The following is a 16,285-nucleotide window of genomic DNA, read 5'->3' on the forward strand; positions in this document are numbered from 1 at the left end:
ATCCTCAAGTTCCATGGCTCAACATCCAATGGCAGAGGGGGAAAGCCTGCATTGCATGAGCATCATGTATCTGCCCCTATGAGGTGAGACTATTATCATAAGACTTCAAAAGGAAATTGTTGGCGATATTCCAATTATTTTTCCCTTCTCAGTTCTTATGAGGACTAGATGGAAAAAGATGGATAGGAAGAAGGATATGCTGCGAGTCTCGACGCCTCTTTGCTTCGCATATGTTTAACCAATGACACAGCCAGCCAGCCGCCTTCTTTAGTCTGTCAATGATGTTAAGGGGGTGAAGGGACTCTACTCTGTACAATCCGTGCCTCCTGATAATTCCTAATTTGCTACTTCCTTCTGAGAGGGTATTGTACAATCAAAGCTGTAGAGTGAACCTGAAAGTTGAGATGTACAAAGCAAGAGATGGGAAGGAGCAATGTTGAAACTAGGCTAGGTATCACATCCAAATGAACAGGAAAGAACGATCTCATCTCACTATTTTCCCAAAGCAGGAGGAGAGCCAGCCCCAATCTTTCAGTGCAGTAAGGATTCCTCAACTCAGAGTTTGAAGTCTCAAATTCTTTCCCCCAACCATCTCTCTACATCTCACCCGACCACTCTTCTCACCACGCTTCCTCATCCTCTCATATCATCATCACCATAAGCAACAACCAACCATTTCTGCATCCAGCGAAAACCTTCCAGCCACACGAGGGTCCAGCCGAAACCTTATCATTACAGGCACAAAAAAAGCCTGGTTCCAAATACAAGTAAGTTGATCTGTTTCGGTTTTCTCCTCGCTATGACCTGACCCTTGCCACCCGCCACCCCCCATACATCGCCCAGTTGACGCTGGCGCCAATCATTGGCCTCCCGAAGACGAAGCGAACACCCTAGAAAAAACGTGGTGACTCGCTATTTTCTCGGAGAACCGGGCAAGTGCCTGGTGGTTCCAATGTCTGCGAGGTGCGAACTAGATTTACCCTCAAGAGTTAAACGTTCCCACGTCGCCAGCTGTTTCTTCGGATCCGCGAATGCACTGCCAGCGGGCAAGGCGTGTCGTGTCTTTGGCCAGGCAGCACAGGCCCTTGGCTCGGCGACCGCGAGAGGCAACTGGAGGACGCGCCTAACCCTTTTTGGCCAACCCCCAAACCCATCAAAAATTTGCACTGTTTCTGACTGGTCAAAAAAATTATCCCACCCTCGCCTTCCCTTTAACTATAACTATTTGGACCCAAATTTTTTCTCTACATATTTTTCTTTCCCTTCCTCAACCCTTACACACTCCTCTTCCCTCCCCCCAAATTTCTTCAAATTCAACGAACATCTCCCCTCTACGTTACGAGACGAGGTGATAGAGACACACGCGTCCCTGTTGCCACGAAGTTTTCAAATAGACTTTTTTTCGACCTCTTGTCTTTCCTTTGAAGATTGTTTCTTTTCGTTTCTTCCAGAGGAAATACAAGTTTTTCGGTTTTTTCTTGTTACTGATATAATCTCGTGTATCTATTTCAGCCGTACACGAAACGCCATCCAGACCTAATAGATTCGAGAAGAGTTGATAGAGCCTCACCCTCATCTTCCCTTCACCGAGACAGTCAAGTTTGGACCATTTTTGTGCTTTATTTCGCCGTCGAACGACCTTCGTTTCAGTTACGACGATCTGATTATTTCGTTTGACACTACGACAACAAACGAGATTCTCCTCAAAACGCGAACGCATCCATCCAACTCAATCAACTCGACACCCATCATGGCTGAACAGCTCAACATGGGAGGCTTGAGCCTCGATAACACCCAGGGTGGCGCGCCCTCTGGCGGTCGCTCCTACATTCCTCCTCATATGCGAGGCAAGGTTGCCGCTGCCAACCCCCAGAACGGCCCCGTTAACGGCAACGGTCCTGCCAACGGCCTGAACAACAGCGCCTGGGCCAAGTATGCTGCTCCCTTTTCTTCGCCACCCCGCCCCCTTGATGACACGTCGAATGCTAACATGACACGTCTTTCCAGCAATAACAACTACAATGCTCGTCCCTCCGGTGGTTGGGGCGGCATGGGAGGTGGCGGCTCCGGCCGCGGACGATCCTGGGCCGGCGATGGCGGCCAGCGCGGCGGTTATGGTGGTTCCCGTGGCTACGGCCATCAGGGCGGTGGTGGCGGCTACGCCCGAGGCGGATCTGGTGCTGGTCAGTGGGTCAACGGCAAGCACATCCCCGGTGCCAAGAACGCTCAGCTTGAGCGAGAACTCTTCGGAACTCCCGACGACCCTTCCAAGCAGCACACTGGCATCAACTTCGAGAAGTACAACGACATCCCTGTCGAGGCTTCCGGTGACAATGTTCCCGACCCGGTCGAGACCTTCACAAGCCCCCCTCTCGACGAACATCTCATTGAGAACATCAGCCTTGCTAGTTACAAGGTCCCGACTCCTGTCCAGAAGTACTCCATTCCCATTGTCATGGGCGGCCGTGATTTGATGGCTTGCGCCCAGACTGGTTCCGGAAAGACTGGTGGTTTCTTGTTCCCCATTCTCTCTCAGGCCTTTATTAACGGCCCCTCCAACCTTCCGGTTCAGGCTGGTCATCAGCGCAAGGCCTTCCCCACCTCTCTCATCCTCGCCCCGACCCGAGAGTTGGTTTCTCAGATTTACGACGAGGCTCGCAAGTTCGCCTATCGATCCTGGGTCCGACCTTGCGTCGTCTACGGTGGTGCTGACATTGGCGGTCAGCTTCGCCAGATCGAGCGTGGCTGCGATCTCCTTGTTGCCACCCCTGGTCGTCTTGTCGACCTGATCGAGCGCGGCAGGATCTCCCTTCAGAACATTAAGTATCTTGTGTTGGATGAGGCCGACCGAATGCTCGACATGGGTTTTGAACCCCAGATTCGCCGCATCGTTGAGGGTGAGGACATGCCTGGCGTCCACGACCGCCAGACCCTTATGTTCTCGGCCACTTTCCCCCGTGACATTCAGGTCCTCGCCCGTGACTTCTTGAAGGATTACGTCTTCCTTTCTGTTGGTCGCGTTGGTTCTACTTCTGAGAACATTACCCAGAAGATTGAATACGTCGAGGACGTTGACAAGCGATCCGTCCTTTTGGACATTCTTCACACCCATGGCAGCGGCTTGACGCTTATCTTCGTTGAGACCAAGCGCATGGCCGACTCTCTCTCGGATTTCCTGATCCAGCAGAACTTCCCTGCCACCTCCATTCATGGCGACCGAACCCAGCGTGAGCGTGAGCGAGCTCTCGAGTTCTTCAGGAATGGTCGCTGCCCCATCCTTGTCGCCACTGCTGTTGCCGCTCGTGGTCTCGATATTCCCAACGTCACCCACGTCATCAACTACGATCTCCCCACCGACATTGACGATTACGTTCATCGAATCGGCCGTACCGGTCGTGCTGGTAACACTGGTCTTTCGACAGCCTTCTTCAACCGAGGCAACCGAGGTGTTGTCCGCGGCCTCATTGAGCTACTCCGGGAAGCCAACCAGGAAATTCCCAGCTTCCTTGAGACCATTGCCCGCGAGTCCAGCTACGGCAGCAGCGGTCGCGGCCGTGGCGGTGGCCGAGGACGCGGCCATGGCGGCGCCAACCGTGACTACCGAAAGTATGGTGGTGGTGGCGGCGGCGGCGGCTTCGGTGGCTTCGGCGGTGGTCCCCAGGGAGGCTCCGGCTACGGCGGTGGCTATGGTGGCCCCCCTCCTGCCAGTTCCGGCTATGGCGGTGGCGGCTATGGCGGTGGTGGTTATGGCGGTGGTAGCTACGGCAACCCCGGTGGTCCTGGCGGCCAGTCTTCCTGGTGGTAAACACCAGGTTCCTTCTGTCTGCTCGGGGAGGTCGTATGAAACTGAGGTCATCAGCCTTGGACGAAACCCCCCTCCCCCTACACTGACCATGAAAATGGTCACCTCGAGAGCAAGAAGGGTTTGCCTTTGATCCACGCTTGACACCGCACCTGGCCTGATTGGCCCCGCGGTCGTCTCCTTTTCTTTTTCATTCAACGGAATAGTCCCGGTCGATACTGCTTTTTTTTCCCACTTTGATTCGTCTTTTTCTTTTGCGTCATTTCCGTCACGGCCAACCATGACCCAGACACGCGATTCGGATGCCCGTCAGGAGAAGGGTAAATCGTAGGATCATCCACGAGATGATCCTTTTTCTGATTTTGATTTGCTGGACCTCATTCGCATTTGATACCCTTGGTGATCGATTGGGAAACTGCGACGACAAAAAAGCATTTGGAACGCATTCACTGGCGTTCTAAGAGTGGTGCGCGACTTTTTCGATCTAGGGTCTCCAACACGGGGAGGGATCCCAGATCTTTCGAGAGTCATTGCATCACAACGATAATGTTTTTTCTGGTCTCATTTTTTTCTGTCATCGCGGTTTGTTTCCCAGACAGCCTTGAGGGCATTTTACTCGTTTTTCACGATAGACAAAAAGGGTCATGGCATCGGCCGCGCTTTTTTCACGACATTTTGTTTTTCTGTTATCCCCATAGACAAAAGTTGATTTCTCGGTTCACCAAGTCGAGGATGCTCGATCGGTCTCTCCTACGGCAACAGGAGCTTTGCACACAGATGCTAATAGAGAGGGACATGAGCATTAGACTGGTAATATTAGGACAACGGACGGATTTTCATTTTTTATTTCGGCCTCGTCGTTTCGAGACATGAGGGAGGGTCCTACGCGGAGGGCCTTTTTTCTTCAAGGACGCTCCACCCAAGGAAGGGAAACATGCGAAAGGAAAGAAAAATGGATGTTTTTGTTTTCTAGGTCTTTGGAGGAGGGACTGGTTGATTTGAGTGGAAACATGATACCCCCTTCCCACAATTACAGGGTCCTTTTTTGTTCTTTTGAACATTGCTCTCGAAAGCAACGACATAGACGAGGCGCTCGAACAGGCATGGAATGGATCTTTTTTTAGTCCCCGGCGGCAGGACCGGGTCCATGGTGAGAAGATGGACCTGGGGCTGCGCTGGGGCGGCGTCTTTCATGGACATAGGAACGGACATTACATGCACGGGGTGAAGGCTTTATTTTGAGTGCCTTATGAGTGCCCCCTCGTTTAACGAGCCAGTCTGGGCTGAGAAGTCAAGCAAAAAATAAAAATGCTCAATGATTTGAGTTTGCAGGCAATTCCTGACTTGTGCTCTCTTTTGGATAATTCGATGTGATTGATGTGCTCTCTTTGTTCACCCAAGTCTTGTAAATGGTCGACTCTATCTCGACGCAGCATCATGAAAATGAAAGTACTTTGTAGCGAGCGACCTCAGAGTTGATGATGAGGATGGTACCTTGACTGTGCTAATTCAATCCTGTAACTGTTTATTTTTAGTACCACTCCATATTTGGTTTCGAAGGAGTGTACAATAATGCCGTGAATATCCGCACTGTTCTGTATATGCCGATCCAGGAACCCGTTTCAAAGCTGCTCTGAACTGAGATTTGGTTGTTCCACGGTGAATCAACTTCAGCTCACTCATTGCGGCGCAGCCTATCACAGCCAGCAGATGCCCAACCCATACAGCCTCCTGCATTTCGCCAACGTGTATTATCGACAGCCGATGGTATCGGGGAATCTATTCCGACCCTTGCCTGACACTTTTTTATCTCCCAAATCCATCAACAGCTTCGCGAATCGATAAAGAAACGCACGACCGGAACTTAAGTTGCCTTACAGCAACATAATAATCCAGGGACGCATCCGAGAGAATAGATCCTCCGCCGCCGGACCAACCTCGGAATCGGAATCGGGCCACGCTGAACCCGTTACAGCGATCGGAAGACACGAGCAGTCCCCACGAAATAAACGAACGTTGCGACGTGCCCCGGTATTCGTCTCGTTTCTTTTCCTCCCGAAACCGACAAGATACTTTTACACAGAGAGAGGATAAAAAATGGGTGCATTCGATAATCTCTTGCTCGGCGTAGACGAAGGCGTCTCGGGCATCTTCTCGCAATGGAACGTCTACACAACAGCGCTAGCAGGCGTGCTTGCCGCGGGGGTGACGTACCACGTCGCGACATCAGTGGATCCCGATACGCATCCTCTGCGGTTGGCGAGGCAGTCTCTTCCGAACCTCGTAAGGCAGGAGGGCGAGAGCGCGCTCTATAGGTCTTCGGATCTCGGGGGCGGCGAGCTGAGGACCGGTCTGGAGGTTAGGAAGAAGGGAGCGCTGAAGTGGTCGAAGGGGAGTGATGGGGACTTGAGGGATGTATGGAGGCAGGTGGTGCAGGGGGCCGAGAAGAGGGAGGGTGTTGAGGCTGGTGCGAGGGGGAAGCTTCTTACAGTTCATGGGGCACAGAAGGTTACGGAGCACAAGATTGGTAAGGTTTCCTCTATTTTTTATTATTTTCTCATTTTCTTTTACGGAGAAGGAGAAGTGGAATCGGCAGTAGCTAACGTTTTTACTATCAGAGGAGATTACCAGGGCGATCAACCTTATCGGTCAACACATTTCCCAGCAGGGCGGCATCCGCGTGGCCATCTACCTCCCCAACAGCATCGAGCTCCTCGTCACGCTCTTCGCCTGCTCCTTCTACCCGAACCTCACGACCATCCTCATTCCCTTCGGTGCATCCCCCGATGAGCTGATCTCGATGCTCCGCCGCTCCGCCGCGGACACCGTAGTTGCTGCCCCCGGTACCTTCCCATTCGATGGCGTCGTCAAGGCGTACCCTTCCCTCAGGAACCTCATCTGGGTTGTTGACGAGGGCTCATCTCATATGGACTGGAACGAAATCCCCGAGGGTATGGGAGGCAGCGTCAACGTGGCCACGTGGCAGGAGATCGTCGACGAGAGCCCGCTCCAGGCTGGACTCGAGCTTCCTGAGGACGGACCCGAACCGGGGCCCGTGGTGGTCTTCTGGCAGGGGAAGCCGGGTACACTTGAGGAGATGGTCAAGTTTACGCAGAAGAACATTGTTGCCGGTATGGCTTCCATCTTAGGGAGCGTGCCTTCGAATGAGCGGATGGGACCTGCGGATGTGCTCCTGCCGGCGGACTCTCTGTCGAATATGTACACCCTCGTGGTGACCCTCTCCGCTCTCTACGCCAACGCCTCTGTAGCGTTTAACTCGGTCGCCGGGCGTGACACCGACCTCGTCCTCGCGACGCAAGGAGTCTCGCCAACGATCCTTGTCGCGGCACCCGAGACCTTGGCCCGCGTTCACGAGGAGTCATCCTCCAAGGTAACGTCAGCACTCCAGTCGGCCGCTCTCCGCTCCCAACTCCGCACGCTCAGCCAAAAGGGAGCATTCCCATCGCCTAACTCCTTCTGGGGCAACTTCCTCGCTCCCACACGTCCTATCGTCGGCTCGGGCGCTTCGAAGCTGCGGCTCGTGTTCGTCGGCGAGCGCGCGGACGGAGGAGCGCCACCGCTCTCGTCGAAGCAGCTCGCGGAGCTGAGGGTGTTCCTCGGCGCGCGTGTTTTGTATGCGCTCACGGCGGCGGGGGTGGCGGGCCCCGTGGCGCAGACTTGGTTGTATGATTATCGCGTCTTCGAGGAGGGGGCGTATTCGCACTTTGGACCGCCTAGTCTTAGTGTGGAGGTATTTTTGAGGGATAACGGCGAGTATAAGACTACGGATGACAAGGTTGAGGGAGAGGTAAGCGATCTAGACCCATCTTTGGCGCTACGATTTTTTTTTTTCTTTTTGGAGCAAAACGCTAACTTATTGGATGAAATAACAGATTGTTGCTCGTGGACCTAGTGTTGCACGTGGAGAGTTGGCGCTTGGGGTGAATGGTAGGATTAGGGAGGATAACACGCTGGCCTACGTATAACACAGAGGATCGATCTACAGTAGGATCCGTCGTGTACGTACTTGTACGTACTTCGTGGTATCTCCTGAGATTTAATGGTTATGTTGTTTTGGTTTACTAGTTTCTACTCTAGCTTGGCGATTTATGCTAGGATGATGCTCGACTCTCGTAATGAAGGCTTATGTCTCTCCATTTCTTCATGTTAATGGCTTTGTTCTACTATTGCAGGTTGCTATTGAGAGAGCTAGGGGCTTGAGTGGCCAGGCAGGTTGATGACCCCAGCTACTGGGTATTGGACAGAGCTGGTTTACTGGTTTACCGGTCCGCAAAGCTGAACCCCAATGCAGACACGGGGAAGCAGTAGCGGTGTGGGAGAGCTGTCAGGCACCGAGCTGCGTGGTCATGCTCTGCCGGTCACCAGACCAAGAGCGGCCTCTCTGTCAACTCTGCAAATATTTTTGCGAATATTTCCATTTTTGTAAGGTGTCGAATCGGGTTTAGATAGGCGAGAGTCTAGCTTAGTTGGACCACGTTTACTCCAGCTGCGGTATGATTCATTGCTGTCGCGGATCCGGCCCTGCCGTTGGTAACCGTAGCTGGTGATCTGGCGCTGCTCAAAAGGAGTGGTTCACTCTGAGGCAGACCGGTCGCTTTCACCGCAAGACAGACAGCTAATTGACGGGTAAGGCGGAATAAGAAATAAACGTCAATGCAGTTGGGCTGGGTCTGGTCGTCGTCTTCGCTGGCACTACTCCGTACGTTGTAAGTTATTTCGATTATTCTTGCCTCCGGAGGTCGGATGTCGGATGGCGAAGGGCGGGAAAGTACGACCCAGATAGAACAGATCCTGAGTTATCCATCCACATGGGATCGATCTATTTAATTGATCTTGTAAATACAAAGTGAAGCATAATGAGTATATGACTCTTACCGGCGAGTAAAACTCCTCGCATGGCTGCCCCGCCCATCGCCAGCAACGACGAGAGGCATTCCGAAGTAGGAATCCATCCCTTTGTTTCTTTGTTTCTCTGCCCCTCCACGTCAACGAAATCCGCCAAGTCTGCATCCGCAGTCAATTTTACGTTAGTTTTAACCCACCCTGAGATACTTCGTACCGGAGCAGTACATGTAAGACGACGTCAACCTCACCCCTCCTAGAAACAAATTGAACTCTACAACATAGACACATTGTGTGGCGTTGACCGTTCTTTTCCTCTTTTTTTTTAATGTTTCCTTTTGGTCTCTCCTAATTCTAGTCAATTGTTCTTTTTTCTGATCATTCAAACTGGAAACTAGCACAGGAATAAACACAGCAAATATGACGTCCGAAGCTACCAACTCGGCCCCCCAGACCAAGATCGCCGTTTACTGCGGTGCCTCCCCCGGCCACAACCCCAAGCATCTAGCCATGGCACGCGAGCTGGCTCATGCGATGGCGGAGAACAACATTGGCCTAGGTAAGTTTACTTCCGCCGTGTCTCTTCTTTTTTTGGGAGGGGGGTTGGGGGGGGGGGGGGGGGGGGGGGGGGGAGCACATGCAGCTCTCTCGTTCTCTGTGGAAGCTATTCTCGCCACCGAAGAACGGAGCTCCCCTCCAACCTTCGGTTTTCCTTTCCACCAGGCTAACTTCTTCTCTCCAGTATACGGAGGAGGCACCATCGGCATCATGGGTGAAATAGCACGCACCCTCGTCTCCCTCTCCGGCCCCTCCTCCGTCCACGGCGTGATCCCCGACCCCCTCATCCGCTACGAACGCAACCTCCCCACCAAAGCCTCCGACTTCTCGGGCACCGGCAACCCTGATCTCAACCCCGTGCTGCCTGACGAGGCCGTGTTCGGCCGCACCACCGTCGTCCCGGACATGCACACCCGCAAGAAGCTCATGGCGCAGGAAGTGTTCAACGGCGGGCCCGGCAGCGGCTTCATCGCCCTCTCGGGCGGCTACGGCACCATTGAGGAGATGTTCGAGACGGCTACCTGGAACCAGCTGGGTATTCACAAGAACGGCATCTGTCTGCTCAACGTCGATGGGTTCTTCGACGGTATTCTGCAGTGGATCGAGAAGTCGAGTAGCGAAGGATTCATCTCGCCTGCGAATAAGGGGATCGTCGTGACGGCTACGGATGCTAAGGGCGCTTTGAAGCAGTTGAGGGAGTATAAGCTCTCGGCGGATACGATGAAGCTTGAGTGGGGAGATCAGTGAGCTCCTTTTTTGGATGGGGGTGTTTTTGGAGCGGATTGCCTTCTGTTATTTGTTCTTTTCTTTTCTTTTTCTTTTTCTTTTTTTTTTTTTTTTTTTTTTTTTGTTGTTGTTGTTCACTTTTCCCACTCATTCATTTTTGATTCTTCATGTCCTCTTGATATTCGTCCGTTTGGAGTCATTAGAAGGGGAGGAGTTTCTTTTAGATCTCAGGTTCTCCTGCGGCGGGGGTAGGTAATGGAAAGATGGGGGGAAAAGGGCATCGAGGGCGTTGGTCTAGACGCTAGAGCGAGCTTTACAGCAACTCGTGACTTCACTCAATCCCAGTATTGACTCTTCTCACCACTATCTACTGAGTCGTCCAACCAAGCCCAACTGTGTTTTCCCAGGGCCATGGTCGAGGCGGGAGACGGATTACCCGAGGAATATGTTCTTTGCGTTGATTGCCTGGAACCTCTCGCGCCGTTCTAGTTGTACAAGTAGCTGTCCACAGACCCGTAGCCTCCTTATTCCACTATCGTCTCTCCCTCGTCGTTTATGTCGTTCCCCTTCATGCATCCCCAATAGACATGTCATTCGCACGCAGCTAAACTCAAGCATGTGAATCCCTACTCGCTCCCCCTTCAACCATCAACATCCATGCCCTCCGCCCTCTCAGTATTAGCGGCCTCGATCCAGTCCTTGACGTCTTGTCCGTCATACACCTTGAACACATCGGTAATCTTGCCATTAGGCCCCACACCAACATACGCCACCGAAGTGTTATCGACCGTAAGCTCCTTATCCTGAGCCAAACTCTCCTTGAGAGCATTAAGGCCGTGCGTGATGAGCTCCTCGCGATCACACTCAGCAAACTCCTCAATATGCTTCTCGAGATAAGTCCTCGCCATCTGCGACCGCGCACCAATGGCGAAAGCCACCACCTCCTCCGTCAAGCCCGAGGGCTGCGTCGTGAACAGATGGGGACCCTCGTTGTCGGCCCCCGCCACGAGGAGGCCGACGCCGTAGGGCCGACGGCCGTAGTGCTGGGTGTTGTACTGCTCCTTCTCGCCGATCATGTCGACGAGGTCGGAGATCTTGAGGGCGCGGGCCATGGTGAAGCGGTGGCTGAGGCACTGGTTCTTCATGAAGTTGGAGAGGACGCGGGCGTCGGAGGTGAGGCCTGCGATGCCGATGCCGACGTGCTCGTCGATGGCGAAGAGTTTCTTTTGGTACGAGGAGAGTTCTTCGGCGTTGCGCTGGGGAGATTGAGAATCGCGTTAGTTGGCGGCCGGGGAAAGGATGTGTTTGTGTGTGCAGAGACATAGAAGTGGTAGAAGCTAAGGAGGGCCATGTTTACCTTGATTGCGCAGAGGACGGCGTGTGTCTTGCCCGTGAGGCCGACGACTACTGAACCTTGCTTGACCGACTCGGTGGCATATTCGATCTGGAAGATGCGCCCTTGCGGCGAGCTGTTTGTTGCGAGTTAGTAATTGGCGGACAAAAGACGCCAGCTGGGGCCAGAAGAGACTAGGGTGGGGGGGAAGCGAAGCGGCCGGCGTACAAGGTGACAGTATCGTTATCGTAGTTGTTCCTAAACATATTGTATGTGTGTGGCGGCCAACAATTTCTCTACGATGGAGACAAAGAGAGGGAACGGATGGCGGTGCGATCCAGCTGTTTTCGAATTGAGGACGGCTATCCTCGAGACTTCGAATCGGGTATCACAACAGAGACGGAAAACTTAGTAAAGAGAAGGGGCCACAGGTTCGAAGAATAGTCCCAATGACTGGATACGTTGATTGTGCGTCGAGTTCGCGCCAAGGGCAGTGGTGGAGGGAAATTGAGAGGTGGTGATGGAGAGGATGGTTGATAGACGAGGCGCTGCAGCTAACACGCAAGAAGCAGCACTCAGCAAGGCCCAGGCAGCTCAAGCTGTCGTTGCTCGGGGCCTCCTCCGCTGGGCTGGCGAGGCGTGCATCAATCTTACTGGCTCGTCCACGAGGTGTGGCTCTAACCGCTATGTCGGCGATCGGCGATACCTTTATCCGTGGTTAGTCATCGGTTGACCTTGAGCAGACTGCTGACTGTATAGTGTACACGAGGACTTCCCCGTCTACAGCCGTTTTGGTGTCGCATCCAGCCTTGAATGACGGCAACATGCGATAGCTTCCTTCTAAAGCCTACGCCAGCTCCGACGTCGCCGTAACTCGACTGCTTGCCCGCCTTCTCCCTGCTATTTTCTCGCACCTATTTCTACCATCGCGGACTGATCTAGATCGACTCTCCCGCCTTTTCGAATAGAGTAATTCCACACGAATAGCCGATTTCCTATCTTGTCTGTGCCTTCCGCTCAAGTGTCCACCAGGCAGCCCCCTCAGCCGATTCTCCAACAACAAGCCCACTCCTGCAGACGAACCCGCCGAACAGAACACAAAACCTGTCCGGTCTTAGACCCGCCAACTACGCAACTACGCGAAACATACATTAACTCTATCCCCGAAACGAGCGAAAAACCCCCAAGCCCTCCTCTCCAAAATGACCGCCGGTCTCAAAACAATCATCGCCCTCTCCTTCGTCCTCGCCGTAGGCTTCCTCCTCGTCATCCTCTCCTGCGCCCTCTGGAAGGTCTACTACCCCCTCCTCGTCGTCGCCACCTACGTCCTCGCGCCAGTACCGAACTGGATCTGTAGTCACTGTGCGAATCCGGATGACTACGAGAGCTCGAGTTCGGCGATTCTCGATTTGGGGAAGTTTTGTACCGGCTTTTTGGTAGTGATGGGAATGGGTGAGTTTTTTTCGGTCCTTGAAGATATTTTTGAAGGAGGTGGGACAAGGTGCTAATGTTAGACTCGTGCAGCTCTTCCCGTCGTGTTGGCGCATGCGGGCTTGATTCAGGTTGAGGCTATGATCATGTCGATAACCGGCGGCCTGCTCATCTACGGTACCATTATCTCCTTCGGCATGTTCTTCCAAGAGGAACAGGACTTCTAAGGGAATCACGGGGAAGGCGGGAGCAATATGGAAGTAATAGTGAGAACCTGAAATGAACAAAACAAAGCATGGTTTGAGAAATTTGTTTCTTCGAGGGTCTGGATTTGGGAGGGGCTTAACTTTGTTTTCGTGGGATAGGACTGTACATCACATCCGGGAAAGGAACGTCTTTTATCTCTCTTTTATTGGCCGGTCAAGTCTGGGAGAGGTCAATGCCCATAAAGGCAAGATGAGCTGTTGGGCAGGCCGCAGACTACTATGAGCGAGCGATGGTAGATTCAGGGTCTAGCTATTTCTACTTTGTCTTACGGGTATGGCATTGCATTGATGTTGCTCTTCCGTCTGCTCTTCTTGTCGAGTGCTGTGCTTGGGGACTCTAACAATCAGTGTCAAAGATGATTAATGTTGAATTGATCGGAGATCTCTCTTCTATCTGTTAAATGAGTCTAAACATGTAAAAAGACGTCTACGTCTATCTCGGATTCCAAATCACACTGCGCCTTATCCTAATATCAACGCCCTACCCTACGCCTCGTGTGGCGTCCCCAGCTTTCTCAACGCAATCCCCCAAACAACCCCATCGAGCCCTCCAACTTCGTAAACATCTCATCGCATTCACCCTCCGCCGTGCTCAAAGTCGTGACGGCACCGCCCGCCCCAACATGCCACACCTCTCCACACTCACCTCCGCCACGCCCTGTGCACCCGGGTTGACCGCAGGCACATTCGTCATCGTACCTAAACAGACAGCGGATATTGACGCTCCAGTCCGACTTCCCAGTGACGTCCACGTAGCCCACGACGCCGGAGTATATCCCGCGTTCATGGAAGCGCTCGACGGCGCGAAGGATCTCGCAGCTCCGTTTCTTGGGCGCTCCAGTCATGCTTCCCGGCGGCAGGGATGCCGATAAAACGTCAATGGCTGTGTATCTTGCTCCTTCTTCTCCCTCTTCTCCTTCGGACTCGGGAAGCTGTCCTTTCACGACGGTGATCATTTGGAACACAGAAGCGTACTCCTCTATTTTCAAAAGATGCGGCACGGAGATTCTCCCCGGCCCGCACACGCCATGAAGATCGTGGCGGACAAGATCGACGATCATGAGGTTCTCCGCTTCTTCCTTGGGGATGCGCAGGAGCTTTTCGGCGTCGGCGAGGGTGCGCACGGTATCAGACTTCTTGGCCGTGCCTTTCATGGGGTGCATGGCGCAGACACCGTCGCGCGAGCAGCTCAGGAACCTCTCCGGGGAGCTGCTCACGAACGTGGCACCTTGTAACCGGATGTAAGAACCGAAGGGGGCGGGTTGTCTAGCGCGTAGACGTTTGTAGAGACTCCAGGGGCTCTCAAGTTCAGATGCCTGTGAGAGCCCGTTAAGCTTGGCACCAGTGATGACTCCGTTTCCGTTGGTAGCGGGAGTAGCACCGCTAATGGATGGAGAAGACTTCTTAAGTCGGCGAACAAAGACCTTGTCCGTGAGGCAGAGCTCGTAGGATTCGCCTTTGGCAATGTAGTCCTGGCATTCTTCCACCTTCGCCATGTACTTCGTCCTCGAGTGGAAACTGATCTGGGCATTCCCAGCGGAGCCATTCACAGTGGCGGGGACTTTAGGAGCGGAAACCCCGTTTTGCTTATCCGCCGACGCCTTCCACACAGACGAGGACTGTAGCCTGTGGATAACACTATCAATCCAGTCGCCATCCTGTGCATGCTTCGGTCTCAGTTCTTGCACGTAAACAGACCCGCTGACATGGTCAACAATAAGACTTCTCGTGACCCACACCCAATGAAAGTCCGGTCTGCTTGAGCTCCGATCCTTCGGTAAAGGGATGCCTATATCATGGAGACCCATCTCATATGAGACGTAGCCCATGAAGCCGCCCAAAAACGGTGATTCGTAGCCTTCGGGGGTGCGCACCCGACGATGACTGAGAAAATCCGAGACGAATTGCCAAACGCTCCCACCCCACAAAGTCTCGAGGTGAACGCTACTGAATACCTCCTCTTTTCCCGGAATCTTGGCTTCTAGCTGGCCATCACCCGCACGATATCGAACCTGGAGAGACCTGGCTACGTCGAGAGCGATGATGCTGTGTCGGCCCCTGACATCCGCTGTTCCCGGCGGGAGCTTGACATCGCAGTTCGAAGAGTCTAGTACGATCTGATCGCCATCGGGTCCGCCTAGAAGCTCAACGAGGTCGGGCACTGTGATGTGCGAGGGCAAGCTGATCGTGCGCCAAATGAAATCGAAGTCCAAGCCGACTCCCGCGAGAGCGCTAGCTCCATTCATATATCCTTGCCCTACGGACGTCTTGTTCCGAGAGTGTGCCTCTGCCATCATGCCAAGGTAACTTGGGGTCACGCAGAACCTAGCAAAAGGCTCACTAGAAGTGACGGTTCGTCGTCCGCGTTTCTCATTCCATTCCAGGGCCTCCTCAAACCAGTTCCGTATCACTTTTTGGCCGGCTGTTTCGGTACACACCGATTCGGGATGATACTGGACACCCCAGAACGGGCGCTCGGAATGCTTAGCAGCCATCAGAATCCTCTCAATCCCGTCTTCCCGCGCTTCCTCTACCCACGCCAGCGGAACCATGTCGGGGCACTTGTTGAAACGTCCCCACTTGGCAGTGGTCCATTCTGAAGGGGAAATGTCGTCCTGTCCAACATCGACGCACAAGCTGTGATATAGCGTAGCTTTAAAGGGAGACGCACCAGCGAAAATGTCGCTTTCCACGGATTCCGAAGCAGCCCTGTACTCGATTTGCCGAATCATACCGTGAAGCCCCTGTCTAAGCTGCCGGATCTCCGCTCCAAAAGTGCACAGCAGGCTCTGGAACCCCAGGCATACGCCCAGGACGGGAAGCACATGTTCCTCGTCCAAGTCCCAGACATGCCGCATCAGGCCAACATCCTTCTCGTTCACCGGAGATCCGGGCCCGGGACCGCAGACGACAGCATCGAAGTGAGCCAACTCTCGGTGCCAGTCATCCTTGAAATTCGCTGAGTGAGGATCAAATCGGGCCTCGTCTATCCGCAAAACTTTGACATCCACGTCGAGCAGCGTCGTTAATAGAGAGACGATATTATTGGAAAAAGAGTCATAGGCGTCTAAGAACAAAATCCGGCGGCGCGACATTTTGTGCATTAGGGACCTACAGCCCCCAGCGGTAAGGGACAGTAATTATGCCTAAGGAGAAGAGTATGAAAATTGGAAAGGGAAAATAAAATATAACGAAAAAAGAAATTGGTTGAGAAAACGTGCAATGACGTTTTTCAGCTGGAATTTCTGGGGAAGCTGCGAGTTTAAGAAATTCCTCGGTGAGCGGTGAAGTTTGTGGCGGCCAGAC

At 53.3% G+C, this 16,285-nt stretch overlaps 4 protein-coding genes and 2 pseudogenes across 4 annotated transcripts; 4 read left to right on the forward strand and 2 right to left on the reverse strand.

Annotated features, from left to right (window-relative positions):
• Positions 1 to 1,750: 1,750 nt before the first annotated feature.
• On the forward strand, positions 1,751 to 3,805 carry SAPIO_CDS3032 (annotated as a pseudogene; the record flags this gene model as incomplete).
• A 2,094-nt stretch (positions 3,806 to 5,899) lies between these two features.
• On the forward strand, positions 5,900 to 7,788 carry SAPIO_CDS3033 (Uncharacterized protein; the record flags this gene model as incomplete). Its single annotated transcript, XM_016785912.1, has 3 exons — positions 5,900 to 6,329; positions 6,421 to 7,610; positions 7,696 to 7,788. The coding sequence occupies 3 exons, from the start codon at positions 5,900 to 5,902 to the stop codon at positions 7,786 to 7,788; spliced, it is 1,713 nt and encodes a 570-aa protein (XP_016643918.1).
• A 1,297-nt stretch (positions 7,789 to 9,085) lies between these two features.
• SAPIO_CDS3034 (uncharacterized protein) lies at positions 9,086 to 9,970 on the forward strand (the record flags this gene model as incomplete). Its single annotated transcript, XM_016785913.1, has 2 exons — positions 9,086 to 9,224; positions 9,408 to 9,970. The coding sequence occupies 2 exons, from the start codon at positions 9,086 to 9,088 to the stop codon at positions 9,968 to 9,970; spliced, it is 702 nt and encodes a 233-aa protein (XP_016643919.1).
• A 620-nt stretch (positions 9,971 to 10,590) lies between these two features.
• On the reverse strand, positions 10,591 to 11,548 carry SAPIO_CDS3035 (Proteasome subunit alpha type; the record flags this gene model as incomplete). The annotated part of the gene is made up of 3 exons (XM_016785914.1): positions 10,591 to 11,205; positions 11,307 to 11,418; positions 11,511 to 11,548. The coding sequence occupies 3 exons, from the start codon at positions 11,546 to 11,548 to the stop codon at positions 10,591 to 10,593; spliced, it is 765 nt and encodes a 254-aa protein (XP_016643920.1).
• Positions 11,549 to 12,484: 936 nt separating this feature from the next.
• On the forward strand, positions 12,485 to 12,940 carry SAPIO_CDS3036 (Vacuolar protein sorting-associated protein 55; the record flags this gene model as incomplete). Its single annotated transcript, XM_016785915.1, has 2 exons — positions 12,485 to 12,734; positions 12,807 to 12,940. The coding sequence occupies 2 exons, from the start codon at positions 12,485 to 12,487 to the stop codon at positions 12,938 to 12,940; spliced, it is 384 nt and encodes a 127-aa protein (XP_016643921.1).
• A 554-nt stretch (positions 12,941 to 13,494) lies between these two features.
• On the reverse strand, positions 13,495 to 16,074 carry SAPIO_CDS3037 (annotated as a pseudogene; the record flags this gene model as incomplete).
• Positions 16,075 to 16,285: the final 211 nt, after the last annotated feature.

Source organism: Scedosporium apiospermum, assembly GCF_000732125.1.
Source record: "Scedosporium apiospermum strain IHEM 14462 chromosome Unknown SEQ_SAPIO_0088, whole genome shotgun sequence".
NCBI lineage: Eukaryota > Fungi > Ascomycota > Sordariomycetes > Microascales > Microascaceae > Scedosporium > Scedosporium apiospermum.